Source organism: Hypoxylon trugodes (genome assembly GCF_022578975.1).
Source record: "Hypoxylon trugodes strain CBS 135444 unplaced genomic scaffold F4822scaffold_5, whole genome shotgun sequence".
Classification (NCBI taxonomy): domain Eukaryota; kingdom Fungi; phylum Ascomycota; class Sordariomycetes; order Xylariales; family Hypoxylaceae; genus Hypoxylon; species Hypoxylon trugodes.
The window spans coordinates 2,666,711-2,685,329 of record NW_026250020.1 but is presented as its reverse complement, the minus strand read 5'-3'; the positions used below and the strand labels follow the sequence as shown (position 1 = coordinate 2,685,329).

The 18,619-nt window shown below is 47.0% G+C and overlaps 5 protein-coding genes across 5 annotated transcripts; 2 read left to right on the top strand and 3 right to left on the bottom strand.

Moving 5' to 3' along the window:
- Nucleotides 1-32: 32 nt before the first annotated feature.
- F4822DRAFT_443719 (PIN domain-like protein) lies at nt 33-2,091 on the bottom strand (the record flags this gene model as incomplete). The annotated part of the gene is made up of 3 exons (XM_051463138.1): nt 33-1,797; nt 1,856-2,016; nt 2,078-2,091. The coding sequence occupies 3 exons, from the start codon at nt 2,089-2,091 to the stop codon at nt 317-319; spliced, it is 1,656 nt and encodes a 551-aa protein (XP_051314740.1). The 3' UTR covers nt 33-316.
- A 432-nt stretch (nt 2,092-2,523) lies between these two features.
- On the bottom strand, nt 2,524-4,632 carry F4822DRAFT_404532 (cytochrome P450). Its single transcript, XM_051458209.1, has 3 exons — nt 4,118-4,632; nt 3,936-4,052; nt 2,524-3,882 (listed from the first exon to the last, which is right to left on the bottom strand). The coding sequence occupies exons 1-3, from the start codon at nt 4,322-4,324 to the stop codon at nt 2,668-2,670; spliced, it is 1,539 nt and encodes a 512-aa protein (XP_051314739.1). The 5' UTR covers nt 4,325-4,632; the 3' UTR covers nt 2,524-2,667.
- Nucleotides 4,633-7,201: 2,569 nt separating this feature from the next.
- F4822DRAFT_443717 (Aldo/keto reductase-like protein) lies at nt 7,202-8,562 on the top strand (the record flags this gene model as incomplete). Its single annotated transcript, XM_051463137.1, has 3 exons — nt 7,202-7,311; nt 7,369-7,719; nt 7,769-8,562. The coding sequence occupies 3 exons, from the start codon at nt 7,202-7,204 to the stop codon at nt 8,355-8,357; spliced, it is 1,050 nt and encodes a 349-aa protein (XP_051314738.1). The 3' UTR covers nt 8,358-8,562.
- Nucleotides 8,563-9,030: 468 nt separating this feature from the next.
- F4822DRAFT_263737 (Rtt106-domain-containing protein) lies at nt 9,031-10,844 on the bottom strand. The gene is made up of 3 exons (XM_051454615.1): nt 10,467-10,844; nt 10,085-10,408; nt 9,031-10,027 (listed from the first exon to the last, which is right to left on the bottom strand). Exons 1-3 carry the CDS (start codon nt 10,549-10,551, stop codon nt 9,090-9,092), a joined length of 1,347 nt encoding a protein of 448 aa, XP_051314737.1. The 5' UTR covers nt 10,552-10,844; the 3' UTR covers nt 9,031-9,089.
- Nucleotides 10,839-11,920, top strand: F4822DRAFT_263698 (DUF1742-domain-containing protein). The gene is made up of 4 exons (XM_051454614.1): nt 10,839-11,240; nt 11,301-11,570; nt 11,621-11,685; nt 11,739-11,920. Exons 1-4 carry the CDS (start codon nt 11,130-11,132, stop codon nt 11,851-11,853), a joined length of 561 nt encoding a protein of 186 aa, XP_051314736.1. The 5' UTR covers nt 10,839-11,129; the 3' UTR covers nt 11,854-11,920.
- The last annotated feature ends 6,699 nt before the right edge of the window (nt 11,921-18,619 follow it).

Below are 18,619 nucleotides of genomic sequence, written 5' to 3'. Positions count from 1 at the left end.
TAACAAGGTGTTAATGAATTCTTATCCAATCAGAATCTGCAGAAGGATAGCTGAGGTATAGCACACATCGGCGGGGCAATACGCCTTGCAGTGCGCCCTAGTGGGTCACCACCAAGGAGTATCTAATCCGAGACTCTCGATCTCCATCGTCAATCTGCAGTGCTGCGCATCTCGAGACGCCACCCCGAGCAATTTCCGGTCCTTGCTGGCGTTTTTTCTTAGGTCGGATAGTGCACTATGATCTATGCCATGCGTGGCGTCAGCGAGCGTCGTCATAACTAGCCGGAATCCCTCCAGCTCATTACCTTGCTAATTCTTACTTCCCTCGCCAATCTGCCTCGGTCAAGTCGATCACCGCAATATCGGCAAGGGATGGTATCTCTGTTTTCTGCTTCTTGCGAGCCACATTTGTACGGCCATCATCCAGACTCCTGTTTTCAATGCCCTCATCGTCGAGTATGATTATCGGGGCTCTTTCCAAAATACTCCGGTTCTGGACAGCCGCATTGTCTAGATTGAGCGCGTTTGCTAACCCCTTCTTCAACTTGTCGCTAACGCCTAGGAGACGGTAATTTTCATTTTCTACAAGCGAGTTCGAATTCCTCTTTCGCGATTGCCCGTCTTGGCTCGGGCTGTTACATTCTGGGTTCAGTTTGGCGAACTCCTTGTTTCTATCTCCAGCTGCAACCTTTTTCGGCCTTCCTCTCCGAGCCTTCTGTGTGGCCTTCTCCATAACATTCGGCAGTCCTTGCTTAATCACACAATCCAAAAGAATAGCCTTGACTTCTTCAAATTCACAAGCCTGGCCTGTTTTTGGATCGCGCAGGGGGATGTCCAGCAGTTCCGGTATGACGAGTGTCGGATTTACTGAGACAGTCCCCTCCTTCTTGGGTCCCATTGGAGTTTTCTCCATAATGCCGTAATCAAACTCGCTATGTCTTTCTCTGAGACGGTGGTTAAGCTCGATAGGTACAAGGTATTCTGCCGGCCAGCTAGGATGCTTCCTAGAATGAAAATGTTCTAATAGAAATCTATACCGAGCAAACAAGTTAGGTCTAAAGGGCCGGAACCAGTGGATTACTAAGCCTCCTAGCTTACTGTCTGTTGAAACGTTCGGTCGACTGCAGCTTTGTAGGACCCTTGGGTTTGGAAATGTATTTGGAGGGAGTGCGAAATTCTTAGACGGATACGCATCCTTGACAATTCGTAAGAGCATAGCTCGCCATTTGCTGAGTTCTCGGTGTTGGTTCGAGACTGATTTAGCCAATATCGTAGCAGCCTCTTCAAATTTGTGGTGTTTCGCAATTTCCAAAAGTGTGCTTGTACCGACGCTAGGGAGGCCATCTGCGTAGTCGCAACCAACCAAAATAGCATACATCAGCATACCCTCTTTAGATAACTTACTACGGTCAAGAAGACCGTCCGCAGTGTAAACGAGGACACTATCCTCGCTTTTGAAATCATGTCCCTCGGGTTTATGAAACTGCACGACAGTTTTGCACCCAAACATGAATGTATCGCTGTCATCGGACCAGACGGCATCAACCACACCTAGCTCCTGAAGCCTACCGCACTCGGCCTCCGCTTCTCCCGGAGCATCGTGCCTAGGTACGCCTAGTTGGTCTAGCAACTCCTTGAGAAGAGCAACATTGGATGCACTGTAGTTTTGTCCGCGAGGCCGACTTTTCCAAGGTTTGTTGGGTCCATCAAACACGAATATAAGTTGGACGTTCATCCGTAAAAGATAGCAAATTCGTTCCATAATGCTCCTTTCTCTTGGATGTGATCCCGGAGATTCTGGTACGGCGTTAGACTAATGGCTACAGGAAAGGGGGTGGGTTCGCAGTCCACGTACGTCGCTTAATTTGACTCTCCTTTTCAGGAGTTATGTTCTTGTACCACCAATTCGCTTGGTCGATAGCAATTCGAAGTGGTTGGCGGTGACGCTCAAAGTGCTCAGAAGACCATTCAACGATTGAACGAGTTTGACCTACGGCCCTCTCCTTTAAGGAGAAACTATAGCAGACACTCAAAGTTAGCCATTAAGAATTTGACGTGATTCTGAAAGCTCACCTACCCTCTTAGACCCATTGTGGCTGCTAAATACGATTGAATCCCGCTTGGTGAGCAGTGGTTTCTCTACACCGCACGCGAAGAAGTCGGCAACAAGCTCCAACGCCACCAATTCAGTAGGTTCTCCAAAAAATAGAGCAACCATATATCAATATGTTCAACTGCTGTGGTATATAAATAAGGAAAAGGTTTGGGGCAATACGCGTCAGATTGACGCGGTGGTGGTATCGTTTTGCGATCTGTGCGAAATTGATCTGAGGGTGCGAAAGCAGGGGTTAGGATGGGAGTGTCGCAATTGAAAGTTGGTTGAAAATTGTAGGTTTCAAGATTTTATATTTCTGGAAATTAGGTGAGGTGAGCAAATCAAGAATGTAGTCAAGGTCGCTCCTGCATTAGTATCCAATCTGTATGTTGTTGCCCTAGTTGAATGCTCAAGATGCATGGCAACTGCTCGGAGGCACCTGCCGACCCCAAGCATCCCAACCGCCCGGACAGCCATCACGTATAAATTGACTGGTATAGTAGTAATAACCCACTATATTAACGAATAGCTACCTAGGTAAATAATATGTACAGTAGTCGCATTAGAACCTTTTAAAAGTTATCAAGATCAATCTCGGGCCTCCTGCGTCGCACTTGGATCCTTGACTTCTGATCAACACCCCGAACGGCCTCAAATGATCGCGGAGCCGGTCTGCCCTCACCCGGAATGAACCTCCAATCGTACTTAAGCAACAAATGGCATAGCGCAATCTTCACTTCATTCGAAGCGAAGAACCGACCGGGGCACGCATGTTGACCGTGTCCGAATGTCATGTGAGCCGGACTAGTCGTAACAAATTGCCAGCTATTGGTACTTTCCGGACCAGCCTGTTGTCTCATCTTCAGGAATCGGGCGGCGTCGAACTTTTCCGGTTCGGGGTAAATCGCGGGGTCCGTGTAGTTACCCGCTACCTGAACTCGGGCGCCTTTCGGAAGTACGGTGCCATCGGAGAGCTTAATATCCTTCTCGACGTATCGGTGCATAGAAATTTCTCCCATAGGTCGGAGGCGCTGCCCTTCCTTTAGGAAACTGTCCATAAGCTTGAGTTTGTATAGCGACGTCTTAGCCCAACCGTTCTCCCCGATAACCTGGACGATCTCCTCTCGGAGCTGCTGGGCTACCTCGGGGTACTCGCAGATATCAAAAAGCGCCGAACAAGTAACTTCCGTAGTCGTATGAATAGCGGCCATTGTCAGCGAAAGCTGCCCGGCAACATAATCAACGTCGTCTTGTCCCTTCGCGACTTCGTACATCCAGCCAATCGTGTCGGCGACCTTGGGCGGCTTTTCGCCGGCAGCACGCGCCGCGTCGACGGCGGCCCTACGACGCTTCACTTCGGGGTTGATCAATTTGCGAGCATCTCTAACAGCATTTTGCAGCGACCTTGACTGTGGGGCGATCATGTAAGCGATCCGTCGGAGGGGGGATGGGATAGCCCTCAAGATCCGGGAAATAAGGAAGGAGTCGACAGTGTAAGTCTTAGAAATATCGAGCCATCTTCGGTTTCGGCATAGATCCTTTCCTAGAAATACCCTCGATGAGAGTCGAGCGACAACTTCGAGCATGTCGTCCCTAATTTGCCGGGTGTTCCATGCCTCATCTTCACCGAAAACATCGTGCAATGATGCGGCTGTTTCCTCCACAAGGTCGTCGGTGACCAAGTTCAGCGATTGAGTTAATTTCACTCGTACAGTTTCTTGTATCAGATTTTCATCACGTAGACCGAGTCGGTGAGCCTCAAAACCGGGATAGTTTACCATAAAATCCTAACATTGTCAGCATTTCCATCAGAGTGCACAAGAAAAGGTGATATAATTACCTTTCCGAAAGCCTTATTGAAGTTCAGCGCGGGATGATTGCGGATCTCATCCGCGTACTTGTTGGGCAAGATGATTTTCGGGCCAGTACCCGTCATAATTTGGAATGGCCCAGAAAACTATAACACCACCATCATCAGTAAAATTGTTTGGATTGAATCTTTATCTCGACAGGTAGCCCTACCCGTCGACGGCCTTCAGCCAAAACCTCTCGCCCGTGCCATAGCCAACTTTTTGTTGGGCTAAGCCCATTGACCGTTACGACAGGAAATCCAGCAAAAGGTCGATCCTTGGTGATTAGTGAATAGACAACGCCAAGCACCAAGGTCGCTATGACCACTTGGAGGGATACGGGGAATCCCTCGGGAAGGACCCGTTGAATAGCTTCCATTCTAAACGCGATCAGTAGGGCGGATTTGGGAGCATCAGAGTCTCTACAACAAAGAAGATCGGGAAACTGGGGTTCCAATGACTTATATTCCTAGAAATTGCTACATAACCAAACTACTGGCACCCTCGCCTATCGAGCTCCTGTTTCAACTCTCCGCATTCTCCACGTGGTGCATACCGTAGTGAGTACCATCGCCGCCATACTAGCTAGTTCCAGACCCAGCCGAGCGGCGGCGGGGCGCGGTCCCTATTAGATAGTGCGAAGCGACAGCCCCTCGAAGACGAGAAATTTGGATAGGTAGCATGAATATACAAAAATGTGTATAGTAAGGTTGCATTATACTTGACCAGCGGCGATTTAAAGCCAATCGTAGATTAATAGCGAATACGGATACGGAATACGAATGCATAATTGCTGCTTAAAAGCCAACCCGTACAGCGGCAGTTACGCCACCCGAGACATGCTGCATAGTAAACAACCTATCCCAATGTGACGTCAAGTTCATCAACAGCCGGTCTGGGTTTCAATATTCTACCAATCGCATCTGTTAAATATCAAATCCAAATACCCTAGCCAAAAAGGGAGTTTCTTTACTCCGTTGGAGAACGACCACATCGGGGCCGAAATAACTCACCCACCCAAAGCCAATAAACATATTTTATGCTAGAAAACTACTACATTCATATGAAAATGACCTGGAAAAGAAAATAAGGGCATTAAGACCCAGCTCTTAGTCGCTCTAATACACATACCCCTAAGGACCTAGGTACTTACTCTTATTCATCATATATATAAACATCACCCAAGAAGAGTAATTTCATGTCTTTAGTAATACTATAAGGCTCAAGAATATTGTTGATATTCCCGTATACTCTGAACAATCTTTTCGCAAATTTGTTGTAAATTTCTGCCAAATTAATTATATTTCTAGATCAATATGAAACAACGGCTCGAAAAATAACGTCTATGCGCAAGCACTAACGATCTCGCGGGGTTAGGTTGCGCAAAGACCTCAACGAGCCAGAACGTCTCCTAGAACCAGAGGGGAAGCCCTAATTCGCGATCAATGAGTTAGATAATTACAGCACCCCTTTTTACTGTGCTAATACAATAAGCTAGCTTGGTAGTGAGCCGCGTCGGTCCGTAGTAGATTTAGAAGACAGCTGGAAAAGCACGCTACGATTCTAGAAGCTAGAAACTAGATGGGCACCTTGGAAAACTAAGTCTGCGTGATTAGACATCTCCGGTTGCCATTATTCTCAAGGTGTTTTTATGCCTGTTCTATCAATATTTAAAGGAGGCTCCTAGTATTAGTTACGTGCCGAGGATAATTCCAACCATAAAAGATAATGAAGAACAATTCGCAACCGCAGGTTTTTTAGACTAAGGTAAAAGTTGTATACATTTAAACTTAGGTAAATAGGCAAACATTTGTTCCCTAATTACAATCATTATGTGAGGCTAATTCCGCATGATAGTGGACATAGAATTGAGCTTAACTCTCAGTTAGAGCACTAGTTCCCTTATAAGCTAATATATGAGGTATCACAACATCTATAAGACGCGATCCTTTGTGGAGACTCGTACGGCTTGGAGTGGAATCACTAGAATCACGATAATCTCATACGTTACGACCTTAGTCTCTAAAACTAACTCGTCGAGTCTAACAAACCCCACCATCTTGAAGTGAAAAGGCCTTCTGTTGCGAGGCGAGGGAGGTGTCTTTCTTTTCGCAAACTTGAGCTTGGCTGATTAAGATAGCTACTTGGTTTGCATCGCTCCGAGTCCGAGATATGTCTCCGATACGTCTTATCATTAGGCCGATAAACGTGGAACACACCTAGACTTCATTTCCTGTTTCTCTTCGCATGGCATGTGTTTATTCGCGAAATCGTAACTTGTAGTCGATGGCTTATTCCCGTGTAGGTATAGGATCTGCTTATCTTACTATATATGTCTTAACGCCGATGGCTTCAATCATTCATAACAAGTTGAGCCCGATACCAGAGAAATAGTAGTACAGAAGATTTAGATTTCATTGCGATGAATCTCATGACCCTATCAGATAATTCATTGGTGACATAGCTGGGGAGTTAATTCAAGGTATAGTTCTCTTCGACGCTTTCAACAATTGATTATATAAATTACCAATTTAGACCATGTAGTACAACGCGAGTCAAGCAACTAAACAAAACGGTGAATTCGATTTACTTCGATTCGGCGATAACAGATCATGAGAGAATATCAATCTAAAAATGGATATCTCCAAGTAAATTTGTTCTTTCTTCTTGATAAAGTCTCCGTTCGATGATGACTAAATGGCACTATAAAACGGGAGCCACGAAAAATTATTAATAAGGGTCGGAGTTAATGCACGCCACCCTCGTAAACTCCCAAAGACCGTTCTCAACCGAGCACTATACACGGGAACAGCATGGAAAGACAAGCATTGCGTTCATAGCCTCGATGAAGTTGAAACGTCATGAATCAATTGAATAGAGATAGTTTCTTATTGATTGAACAAAAAGACATAGATCACGGATGTAAGTCGGGTCTAATCGTTTATCACCGTACGACGTGCTTCAATCGTTGCAATAGATCCAGAACGATGGCGCCAACATTGGTGATAATCCGCGTAGGTGGGTAGCTTTCCTAGTAAATCTCGCGACGTGATGGTTTCAATGGTGCTAGGCTGTGGATGCCGCGGGCGCCGCTACTAGATTAGCTGCTCTTCTAGGAGATGCGATTTTAGATATAAGTTTCAGTCCGCTTCCAAGATACCTGCTCTCGATTCGTAGACTACATCAGTGGACATTCTAATCTTTCAGAGCATTTCGTGACCTTTTAAAATCCAATTTTCAATATTCAATCAGCACCATGGCCCCTCCTAAGACGATTCCAACCCGCCAGATAGGCAAGAACGGCCCTCAAGTACCCAGACTTGGATTTGGGTTGATGGGAATGAGTGTCGGATACGGCACAGTAGGGTAAGTCCGAACAATTCTGGGCGTTGCTGGTGGCTTGCAGACTAACTCGGTTCAAAGCTCGGATGACGAGCGCCACGCAGTTCTCGACCGAGCCTGGGAACTCGGAGAAGTTTTCTGGGACACTGCCTATTGCTACGGTGACAACGAAGAACTTGTGGGCAAATGGTTCAAGAAACACCCAGAACGACGAAACGATATCTTCTTGGCCTCGAAGTGGGCTCTTGAGTATGAGGAAACGCCCCAGGGACCGGGTGTCAAGGTTGATAGTTCCCCTGAAGCCTGCCGACGAGGGTGCGAACGGTCGCTTCAACGTCTCAATGTTGACGTTATCGAACTATTCTATTGCCACCGCTTCGACGAGGTGACCCCTGTGGAAAAATCGATAGAGGCCATGGCCCAGCTCAAGAAGTGAGTGATTCGATAACGATGAGGATACAATTGCTAATCCATGGATTAGGGAAGGCAAAATCAAGTACCTTGGTTTGTCTGAATGCACTTCCAACACGCTTCGCCGAGCTCACGCTATCCACCCGATCACTGCGGTCGAGATTGAATACAGCCCCTGGACGTTGGACATCGAAAACGAACAGGGCACCAACCTGCTTGCTACCGCTCGAGAGCTAGGAGTCGCCGTCGTGGCATACTCTCCACTCGGACGCGGATTCTTGACTGGTCGCTACAGGTCTCCGGATGACTTCGAACCGACAGACTATCGACGAATCGTGCCGAGATACAGCCCGGAGAACTTCCCCAAGAACTTGGAGCTAGTCAAGAAATTTGAGGTCTTTGCAAAGAACAAGGGACATACGCCGAGTCAGTTGGTTCTGGCGTGGATTTTGGCACAAGGAGATGATTTCTTCCCTATTCCCGGAACCAAGTCGGCTAAGTACTTGGAAGAGAACTTGGGTGCTTTGGACGTCACACTTACTGCCGAGGAGAATAAACAGGTTAGAGACATCATCGGTGGTTTGCAGGTCATTGGAGGCAGGAACACTCAGCTTGGAAACGTCCCACCTTCGACGCTTCAGGACACTGTTCCCTTGTAAATTCTACAGAATTTCTGTAACTTGATTGAGGATAGCTAAGTAGTAAATTAGCGGGCGAGAAGATGAATCTATTTTGCTTTGTGCGGAATAACCTTCGTAACGAGACTTCTTAAATCGCGTGGGGTTTGAATACATGTTGATGAATAGTTACTTTCCAGCTAGTGAAAAATGAAAGAATTATCCGATCGTTGCAGTTTATTTCAGGGGGTGCTACAAGGGGTGCCCATCGCGGGGCTTTGAATTCATCTGGTGTTATTTCCGGTTTTGGTCGCTTATAGGTGTGCCGACCTGTTGAATAGGTTAGCTTAAGATGCCACTTTCATTTTATCATTGGGACCTTGGTATGGCACTCAAAGGCGAGTAAGTATATTGCACTGGTCATTACTATGCCGGCCTGCTTCTCTACTGTTCGAAATCCCCAGGACCGAACAAGATGGCCATTTAGATGCTTGCAGTACCTGCTGACCATTAAACCCCGAAGCACAGGTTGTCGCCGTCCTGCAAATAATTTCAACGTAATAAACCGTAGCTGGTTAGTGCCCTATATCCGAAGCCGTATAGATGTTATATCTGAGCCGAAACCATACCATTTTCAGCTGTTTTCTATTCCATAGCGCCTCGTTGAAGCAAAAAGAAAACTTCGTGGAAAAGCCGCTTTCCTATTTGATGATAGGTATTGTTACACGCTTGTTGCTGACTCGTTCTATCGCCGCCATAATTGGGTATTGTACTCTAGTCCTCGTCTCCGAGGCCGTCGTCTTCCTCGTCCATTTCGTCGTCCTCCGCGGCATCATTATCATCGTCATCATCTTCCTCGGAACTGGTTCCTGAGCCCTCACTCTCACCTTCAGAACCAGGGTCGTAATCCTCTTCGTCTTCATCTTCATCATCCTGTAGCTGTTGCTCCGCCTCCAATTGGGCTCTTTCTAATTCGGTCATACCGTCATCACCATTTTGACCGTTGGCATCTTCCTCTGCGCCATTGGCGTCTTTCTTTCCTTTTGCATTTTCCGCTAGCTCTCGCTTCGCCTTTCGTTGGTCTGCCATGCTACGATCTTGAAGGCCGTGTCGCGCGACATAACTCTCATTGATACCTCCATAATCCTCTTGGTCCAGCATCGAGAATTCAAACTCTTCGGTGGCTTCATCGTCTCCATTCTCGCCCGTAAAGACCTCCACGACCATATTAAAGGTCCGCTGTAATACGCTTGTGTAGCTGATAGCGGCGATTTTATCAAGCGGTATGAATAATAGCGGCTTTTTGAATCCCCATAGAATTCCGTTCTCTAGGAAAAACAGGTAACCATCTTTAGATCCCCTGAATGCCTTCACATGAACTGCTGGTTCCTTCGGTCGGTGTGGCTGTCGAACCTTACTGTGGAACTTGCTAGGATCCGCTACGACTATTTGCACATTGTTCCCGGCCGCCTGAAGACATTTGTTCAGGGCCCAGTTGAATAGCGTGGTGTAAGAATCGGAAACGGCTGAGGCGGCGCTGGCATTAGGTCCACCAATTGAGCCAGGCTTAGGAGCACCGGCTGAAACTGTAAATACCAACGGATCCTCAGCCGGCGTGCCTGTTTTTGTCAAGGAGTAAGAATTTCGGGGAAACAGAATGTAGTTGTGTTGGACCTGTGATTTCTCAGGTACAGGGAGGTAGAAGGCATATTCTGCACGCGAATTGATTAGTCTTAGTACAAGGTCATGATCTCATAGGCGAGGCATACCGATATCCTTCCATGCAAACACTATACCGGGCGCGGGTGTAGTTTGGCTTGGAACCCGAGCATATATGTGTTTAGGGGTGAATACCAATTCGAACTTCTTGCGCTGCGGGATAGAGACGGATATGTCCTTAATCTCCAACAGGATATTCTCGCTCGCTACATCCTCTATCGTGCTTGATGCTGTGGTGTTCGGTCCATTCCCATTTTGGGAGGGTTCGATATCGACTCGGCGTCTCTTGAGTGAGGATCCGGATGGTTGATCGCCAATCTGTTCGTATACAAAGTTTGCAATTTCGTTGAATAGCTTCACGCGCGACGGGGAGTCTACAACCCATCAGTCAGTAATACGGTCTTATTGGGTAGGTGTGTTGGGGTGACATACCAGCAGCCTTCTGGATGTCTTGTACGATGTCCGGTCGCGACTTGAATGCAGAGTCCAATTTCTGGATGTCTAGTTTACTAGCCATGGCGTAGAAGTGGACTTCTTGGGGTAATTACCCCTGGATACGATATCGAGAAATGTTCGATAGGGCGTGGTGCGAATTGGCGTTGATTACGAAGAAATTAATGTTGATGTTTATGTTATGAAGTTGCCTACTATAAAGTGCTGAGGTGCTGAAGATAATCAGGCTCTAGTGCTATATTTTGCGCTAATGTTCACTACCGTTCAGCAAAATGACGTACAGAAATGCCCCTAAAAAGTTTATACTGCTACACGCACGAGGCTGAAAAATAAACAGCAAATTTAATTTAAGCCTGCTTTATCGCCTTTATCTCACGGTCGCAACGGGCTTATCTAGCTTACCTAGGTACCTCGGCGCCTCGCCTGTGCGCCACGTGCGGCTTTAAATCCGCACCCTCTTGGGTTGAACCCCACACCCAGTCCCTTACCACCTTACCTCCTCGCCTTACCATTACTCTCTTCTCCAACGTCAGGCATTGAGCTTCTCAAATGAATTGATGGTATACCACTGCAAACGGCATCGACCTAGTCCACCTGTACCCATATCTGGACTATTCACATTTGCTATAATTAAGGGGCATCATGTCTTTCCCCAATATCTGGCATCACCGGAAGGTGGCCGATACTTCAGCCAAAGCCTGTGAGGTCTGCTACAAGCCCAGTACCAGCGTACTCATTACTCCAGAAAATAAGGTAAGCTATGGCTTTATAGTGAGACTATGGAATGACCGTTCCTGATGTAGCTGCCGTCAGGATTTCTTCTATGTGTGTATCGGCCATATAAAAGATAGAGGCTTCTGCACGCCTATTATTGACCAGGAGGCTGTTGCGGCTAAGAAGAAAAAGGAGATGGAAGAGGAGATTGAACGAGCTAAAAAGGAGTATGAAGAGAAACAACGTAAGAAAAGGGAGAAAGAATCAAAATCTGGCGAGGAGACGGATAAGGCCAAAGACGCCAAGGATAACGAGGAGAAAGATTCGAAAAAAGCCGAGAAGAAAGATGATCCAAAACCGGACAGCAAGGTACGCATTTTGAATGCATACCCCATTATCCTACTGATTGATAAGTATAGGATAAGGCGGATGATAATACATCACCAAAAGCGGAAGATGAACCAAGAGTATTCGCATTGCAAAGGTCTATATTAGTTTCCATTCCAAATAGTATTGCTTGTTATTGATGACATGCAGGACCTTCTATCAACAACGACTTGACAGGAAACGCCAAGCTGAGATGGCCAAAAGGAACCGGGAGCGTTTGAACAACCCTAATTTCTTCCCCTCTGTGCCCAAGGACCTGCCTTGAGAAGCCAACTCCGCCTGCATCGGACATCCAGCTCAGCGAGTAGTATTTTCGAAGCGAGGTAACCACGCTGAACCCCAAAGATAATTCTGGCCTATACTTCCGCCCGCCCTTAAACATATATAAGCTTATGGGGGCTAAAGTACCACATCAAGCGGGAGTGGCTTTCCGAAGCGGTGGTCGGTACTCGGTGTATTGTCAACCTTCATTGGAGCCCATGTCCTGTTTGCTGAAGAATTAACTACGACATACAGCCCAAGTACCTTGAAAATACATGGTACTACTATAGGTTGATTGAGCATCTCTCGATTCTCGTTACCCAAACGTACCATATCTTGGGTCGGCATACTACTGCGAGAATGCATATGGCTTCCCATTAACACACCATTTCCCCTCTCTCTAGGGACACACCGGTCAATTAACCTTGTTGCATTCACTTAGTTGCATCTAATTTGACTAGGTGGCTTGCCTTCAAAAGTGATAGCCTATATAGGATAAAGTATTGATAAGCTGACCGCCAAAGGCTGGTGGTATGTATATCTGAGCGAAAGGCTAGGACCCTACGAGATGCCTTATAAGGCTGACGATGTTTCTCTGTTAATAACGGGATCGGCCTGCGCCCAGCCCGTTTCAGCACCTAAATTCTCCGCCTTACCGTTTGGACCCTAATTGAAGTTTAGCGCGATTCACATTTCGGATTCGGATTTTAAAAAGCTTGTGCCTCGCGTTTTGGTAAATTTTGATGCGAGTTGGACAAGTTGTTGGCGAGCTCCCCACTCCGGTCAACAATCTCGTCGGTTCTGCAGCCCGCTGCAGGAAGATTAGTGCTTACATTGCATCGACAACGCACGGTACCAAGCTTGATGATACCATTATGAGCAACGAGGCAGTGGATGCCGTGACACCTAAGACCTGATGTGGTTGATCTACGGGGCATCTCCCGTGTTTTGATGAGTCGATGCACCATGAATGCAACCGACACTTTTTCGCGACAAGGTCACGAGGATACGCTAGTCGTACTCGCAGCCGGAAAGTTGTATTACCTTCTTCCAGAACGGACATAACGCATGATATGGGTGTGACGATGAAGAGGTGGGTATCGCTCTCTTCTGCAACTGTATAGGGCATATCGGTACCGTTTTAAGAAGCTATGTGAAGTTGCAGGAAATGTAACATTTCATGTGCAGCATAGACTCGGGTTCACACACTGGTGTACATCGGCCATACTCGGTTTTTCTCTGGTTAAACGATGCACAGAGGTATACATCTTGACATCAGCCTTATGATGGGTAGCACGAATCGACTAGGTTTTTCGAGCCGTCCCTACCGCTATCAATTGTCAAGGGTACCATGCTGTGGCCATCCGGATCTATCGCGGCGATCGTCCATGGTAATTCTTATGTAACCAACCCAGGCCTTCTACGCTCGGTATGTGCAATATGTGGTGTTCTCTATGTTCGTATGGCTCTCCTGCACATTTTTCTATATTACGTGTTGAATAACCATATCGGGGTTAGGTGGCTGGCCAAGTCCCTACCTGCTCGGGGAGTGACGGGCATAAACACCTAGCTTAGCCTAGTTATGACCACTAAAGCCTACGTATACAATAAACATCGGCGCCCTGCATAGCCAAAATCCGACACAGGCATCAAGAATGATTGGACACCGTCGGCCCACGCTTAAATGGCTGGTAAGGCCTGTTATACGGCCTATATTACACTCACTGATGCTTACTGCTCGTGCTCAAGTCCTTTGGAGAATGCTAGGCTACTACTAAACGGTTTCGATCCGGCTCGTGAGCCGGCCCTATCCACTGCTTACTCCCCATGCGCGGGGCTGTCTAACATTAAGATGCATATTAGCGCTGACGTACTATAGATTGGCATACACCCCCCCTCCGATCCTTCATAGAATAGGTTCAAATAATTCGTCCACGATTCTCTATGAACACCCCATAGGGCAAGGATTTGCTCAAGTACTGCTGGTATAGCCCCAGCTGCACCTTCGAAGTGGCCGGTGCTTACGACCTACCCACAATACGTACATGGTACATCTTCGGCATAGGGAATCAGCAACATTCCCAGACTATCAGAGGGACAATAGGATATCCCACTCAGTTTTGCATTATGACAAAGCTGACTGACTGACGGATTGTGGGGGGATAATGTCAGCTACAGAAATTTGCCGGATTAGTACATATCTGCTTCCACGAGATAGCGTTATGTTACGTGACACTTTTCTTCACATGTGGTCACTTTTATCAGTGCATACATGTACTACCCCACCAGCCTTTGCCAGGACGAAAAAAACTCTAGGTCGCCATAAGACATGTACATGCTCTAGATGGCTAGTTAGACTTGGTGAGAGATACAACAGTATTATGGTCAGCTATTTCTCTATTTCGCTTACTTGAATCACCCCTGAAGCGAATTTTTACACTTCGAGGGTACGTATCCGGGTTAAAAAGAAGACTACATCATCCTTTCACAATAGACGAGCCAGCTAGAAAAAGGAAACAAGAAATAGGATAAGACTTGCTCTCATAAAATAGGCTCTGGGTGTCCATGTCGTTGTGTGAATCGGTATTCGGCCTAATTTACATAAAAGATATTCTGGGGCAGTTTACGGGAGTTCCTTCTTCGAATCTAAAGTACCCCGAAAGATCAAAGGGCAGTTGCTCCTGTGACCCGGGATTTGTTCCGACTTCACGGGTCCGCTTTCGAGTTACACAGACCCCGAACCCGGTGTTCGGCATCTTCCGTTATAAAATATAATCCTTCTTACGAGCAAATTATTTGAGTTATTTGGGTGTGTCAGGTAAAATAGGCAAAACTGAGGTACGCGCTAAACACCATCAACTCCGCGCTATTTGGCCGAGATGGAAAATTAGGCGCCTCAAGCAATTAAAACTAGTTTTCGTACGTCTGAGACAGTGGCTGAGTCTACCGCCGCGCCGAGCCGACCCCTTCAAGCCTAGGCTGCATAGGGCTGGCGGCTAGCCCTATGACCTTGGGCCATAGAGTTACTCGGCATTAGCCGTTTTGTTACCTAAGGCAAGTCTAAGCCCTTCTCTGCTTTGAAATCAAATCATCGGCTGTCTGAAACCGATCGGGAACTAAATTTCATCCAATCTTACTATATTAATTATAACCGCACACCTTTCACAGCGTATTCCCGCTGAGTCGCAATGTGTTCCCTAATATAGAGGGAAAGATCAATGCCACATTATCTTGGAGGACCGCAGATCAGAACTCCGGCCCGGTCCCCTCCGAGTCAATGATAGCACTCCAGAATCATACTTCGTACTACACAGCGTACGCATCTTATCATCGTACTGCGGCTTGACGCACGGGTTCTCATGTCGTGTTACCTCGCTCTAGGATCGCGAGCGTACTACGTCAGGGACACGTTGCCCCTATTCTTTGCCTAGATCTTCATTCATGGTAGTGCGCGCACGAGAGCAGAGACACCCCTAAAACCTCGGGGCCTCCGAGGGATCATGTTTCTATCGGGGCGTTTCCCCATATATTTCGTCGGCTTTTTGGTTCCGAAAACAACTTGCAGTTCGATCTCGCAGGTTGGGTACCCGACAGCTTTTATGTAGTGGATATGTCGGTATGCCCACCGAGCCGAAAAATGAATAAATTGGCAGTTATATATGCATGCATACATGACCTATGCAGGCTTATTGATTTTTCTATCTTTTCGTCATTCTGCTTATATAGTTCGGACTTAGCATACCTACATAACCCCCAAAAAGGGGGAAAGGCGCGGGTCATCCGAAGTCAGATCTTTCAAGATCCTCATGAACCAGCCGAACCAATCCGATCTTAAGCCCAGGAAAGTAACAATTAAATCTCAGCTTACTATTATATGTACCTAGATATGTATCTAAGGGGGCTTAAATTTTTTCATTTTTTACTAGACCTTTTTGACCCCCATTTTTGAGGACTGATCACACCGAGAACCAACGTCCCGGCCGAGGAGGTACGGCCGACAGGAGAAAAATATCACATGAGATCGGCTCGGTCGTATTCCCACTCTCGGTGGCCCTTCGGACGTAATATCAAATTTGGTTTGCTCGCTTTATACTGCCAGCCGTCGCCGCGTTCGTGCATGCGCCGCACGGCTACTTACAACTAGTGTCATGTTATTACCATTGTGTGTGTGCTAGACGAACTTATCGATCGTTGGGTGGTGTGCATAGATACACAGGTAGTAGTTCATAGGTGCGTATCGTCTATCGGGCTTTGGTAAGCCTCACAAAGACCGCAAATCATATCCAACCCCAAAATCCCCGAATTCTGACTTTGGGTATCCTATCGCAATGCTCAGCCAACCAACTAACGATAATAGCGTCAATAAGAAAGAGAGAGGGGGATTTCTGCTTTGAGCCGAGGAATCAGGGTATGCAATATGCACTTGACCCCCAACATACATACATTATACCTATTATAATCATTAACGATTGATCGACCCGTACGCCATCTTTCTCAGACAATGCTCATTCGATGATCTGATCCTGGGGTTTTCGCAGTCACGGGAAGCAGGGAACTTCTCTCAAGGGGTGGCTGTCACAGCAGCTAGAAAGAAGCAAAGCCAAGCAACGAACCTGCTTCCTACCTGGGTAAGTAGATACCCGACATACAGATGCTACTTACATGCATAGTCCCGCCTATAATACAGGCCTCTTCAGGTATTCTACCCTCTGCCGGGCTGGCCGCGGTCCCCTACCCGTCACACCTGCATCTCGATCCTTCCTTCTAACGGATTTCCAAAAGCGCGCATATCCATCGTCCATCCCCCAACTCCCACATCGCATTTCAAGCCACTCAAGCCCCCGGGAATTCTCGTCGTGCTAACTCGCAAGTCCCCTCAACTGAAACATGTACGTTACGCCAGACCTATGTAATCCCGCGCCTCATCTCGAAGTCCGTGCCTCCTACTTGCCTCTACCACCTAACTAACCTTCCTGCTGTGCTACTCCGCGGATGGTGGTAGTGGTAATGTTAATTTGTGATAGCAGGTGCCGATACGCGTTTGTTGATGGTTAACTGCTGACTGCATATCATCTAAATTACTACGTATCGACTTACGTACATATAGACCTACATACCTAGGTACCTATCTAGGTAACTTGACCTACCTGGAGAGAGCGGGGGAAGCAGGCCGCAGCCTTGCCCTGGCGAAGCTTTCCGGTCTTGGCCCCCGAGTCCTTCTTTCAATGACAACGCCAACTTGCAGCGACGACAGATGTGCCAAGAAGGTTATACAGACGTATATCCATCTAGACCTTGAATCCAACCCGGCGTTTTGCTTCCTACTTGAGTGACAAGCATATAACCGGCCGCCTCTTCGTCATTTGTGGTACGAACGCACGCACGGGGAACGGGGTTAAGAAACGGGCCGTCCTGCGAGTCAGTAAAACCAACAAAAAAGCAACTTCACCCAGGGTTTCTCCCGTGTACCTGATACACACAGGTGCATCTATACCCCGGGTAGATATGTAAGAGTGAGGTAGGAGGCAGGTATGGATGTAGATACGATCCTAGGGTTAGAATAAGACTAGGGTTACTAGGTAAGTGGGATGCATAGGGTAAAGAAAGGGGCCTAGAATATAGCTTAATTCGGCGGCGACTTCACATGGATAATGACGACGACCAATTTGATGGGGGAGGCACAGCACATTTCATGTCGCCGACACCAGTTCATATAAGGAAAACAAGGCCGTTACCAACACCAATATCTTTACAAAAAGACAAGAAATATCCATCAATAGCAGGTCAACTATAGGACGCCGAAAATACTCCACACAAGCTTCGACAAGCTTTTTTTCTGGTTGTTGCTTTCGATGTTGCGCCCCCTTGCCAATTCTTCATCCCACTTTACGTAGCATCGTGATAATAAAAGCTATCTAGTCGATCGGGAAAAAGCGTTACCAACACACTTTCAGACCCTGAGAATCCTCATTTCTCAAGGCCTGTCAGTCAAGCCCTAATCCACCTACGATGCAATGTCCCTTCACCTGCCCGGCCGAGAAGCAACTGCAACTGAACAAAATCCGCAAAAGTTCCAAGAATTTCCCCAATTATTTTTTTCTTCTTCTGTCTCCCTGCGCAGGCAACAGCTCCGAAAGAAAACCCGCCAGACCGGTTAACCCCTAGGGCTCCCCCTAGGTACTAGGTATGTAACAGAGACGCACCGCCTCCTTGCTTGTAATATTGACATGTCACCAACCAATGCGAAAAGAGCGATGGATGTACACAGTAAAGGGAGAGCGTTACCTGGGCCCTGTCATGTTCCTGCATGAAAGGAGCCTTTTTTTTCTTAGTGGCGCGACGTACCTACGTATGTAGATCCAACAGTGAAAATTGTTATTTCCCAAGAATGGGGAACGGATTTTACATAATTCTTCTAGTACATTTCCTTCAATGTTCTTTTTTTCTTTTTTTTCTTGCGTGCTCGTGCTTGTTATCTAATCTAAGATTACCCTGCCTGCGCGGTGCTTTTGTCTGAGAGATCGAAGATCTGAATAAGATCCAATGGGAACGCGTGGATTTTCCAGGTGAAACCGGCGTCGAGACGCTGAGAGCAAGCAAGCTTGATCTGTGGAGAAAAATACATTATTATCGTGGTTGACTAGATTTGATAACGTAACGAGACTTTGCTCTGTCAGCAGCGCTGACCTCTTTGTCATCAGCTACTGCAAGTAGTTGACGTGGTTTCGTGGGGAGCTTGGGTCAAGGATCTAGTTGCGGAGGCTCAGTGG

Coding starts and splice junctions, on each gene's coding strand:
- F4822DRAFT_404532 (XM_051458209.1), bottom strand. CDS start 4,324: ATGGAAGCTATTCAACGGGTCCTTCCCGAGGGATTCCCCGTATCCCTC. Junction 4,053..4,117: donor TGGCTGAAGGCCGTCGACGG/GTAGGGCTACCT, acceptor GTGGTGTTATAG/TTTTCTGGGCCATTCCAAAT. Junction 3,883..3,935: donor TCAATAAGGCTTTCGGAAAG/GTAATTATATCA, acceptor TGACAATGTTAG/GATTTTATGGTAAACTATCC.
- F4822DRAFT_263737 (XM_051454615.1), bottom strand. CDS start 10,551: ATGGCTAGTAAACTAGACATCCAGAAATTGGACTCTGCATTCAAGTCG. Junction 10,409..10,466: donor AGACATCCAGAAGGCTGCTG/GTATGTCACCCC, acceptor GATGGGTTGTAG/ACTCCCCGTCGCGCGTGAAG. Junction 10,028..10,084: donor GTTTGCATGGAAGGATATCG/GTATGCCTCGCC, acceptor ATTCGCGTGCAG/AATATGCCTTCTACCTCCCT.
- F4822DRAFT_263698 (XM_051454614.1), top strand. CDS start 11,130: ATGTCTTTCCCCAATATCTGGCATCACCGGAAGGTGGCCGATACTTCA. Junction 11,241..11,300: donor TCATTACTCCAGAAAATAAG/GTAAGCTATGGC, acceptor AGCTGCCGTCAG/GATTTCTTCTATGTGTGTAT. Junction 11,571..11,620: donor ATCCAAAACCGGACAGCAAG/GTACGCATTTTG, acceptor TGATAAGTATAG/GATAAGGCGGATGATAATAC.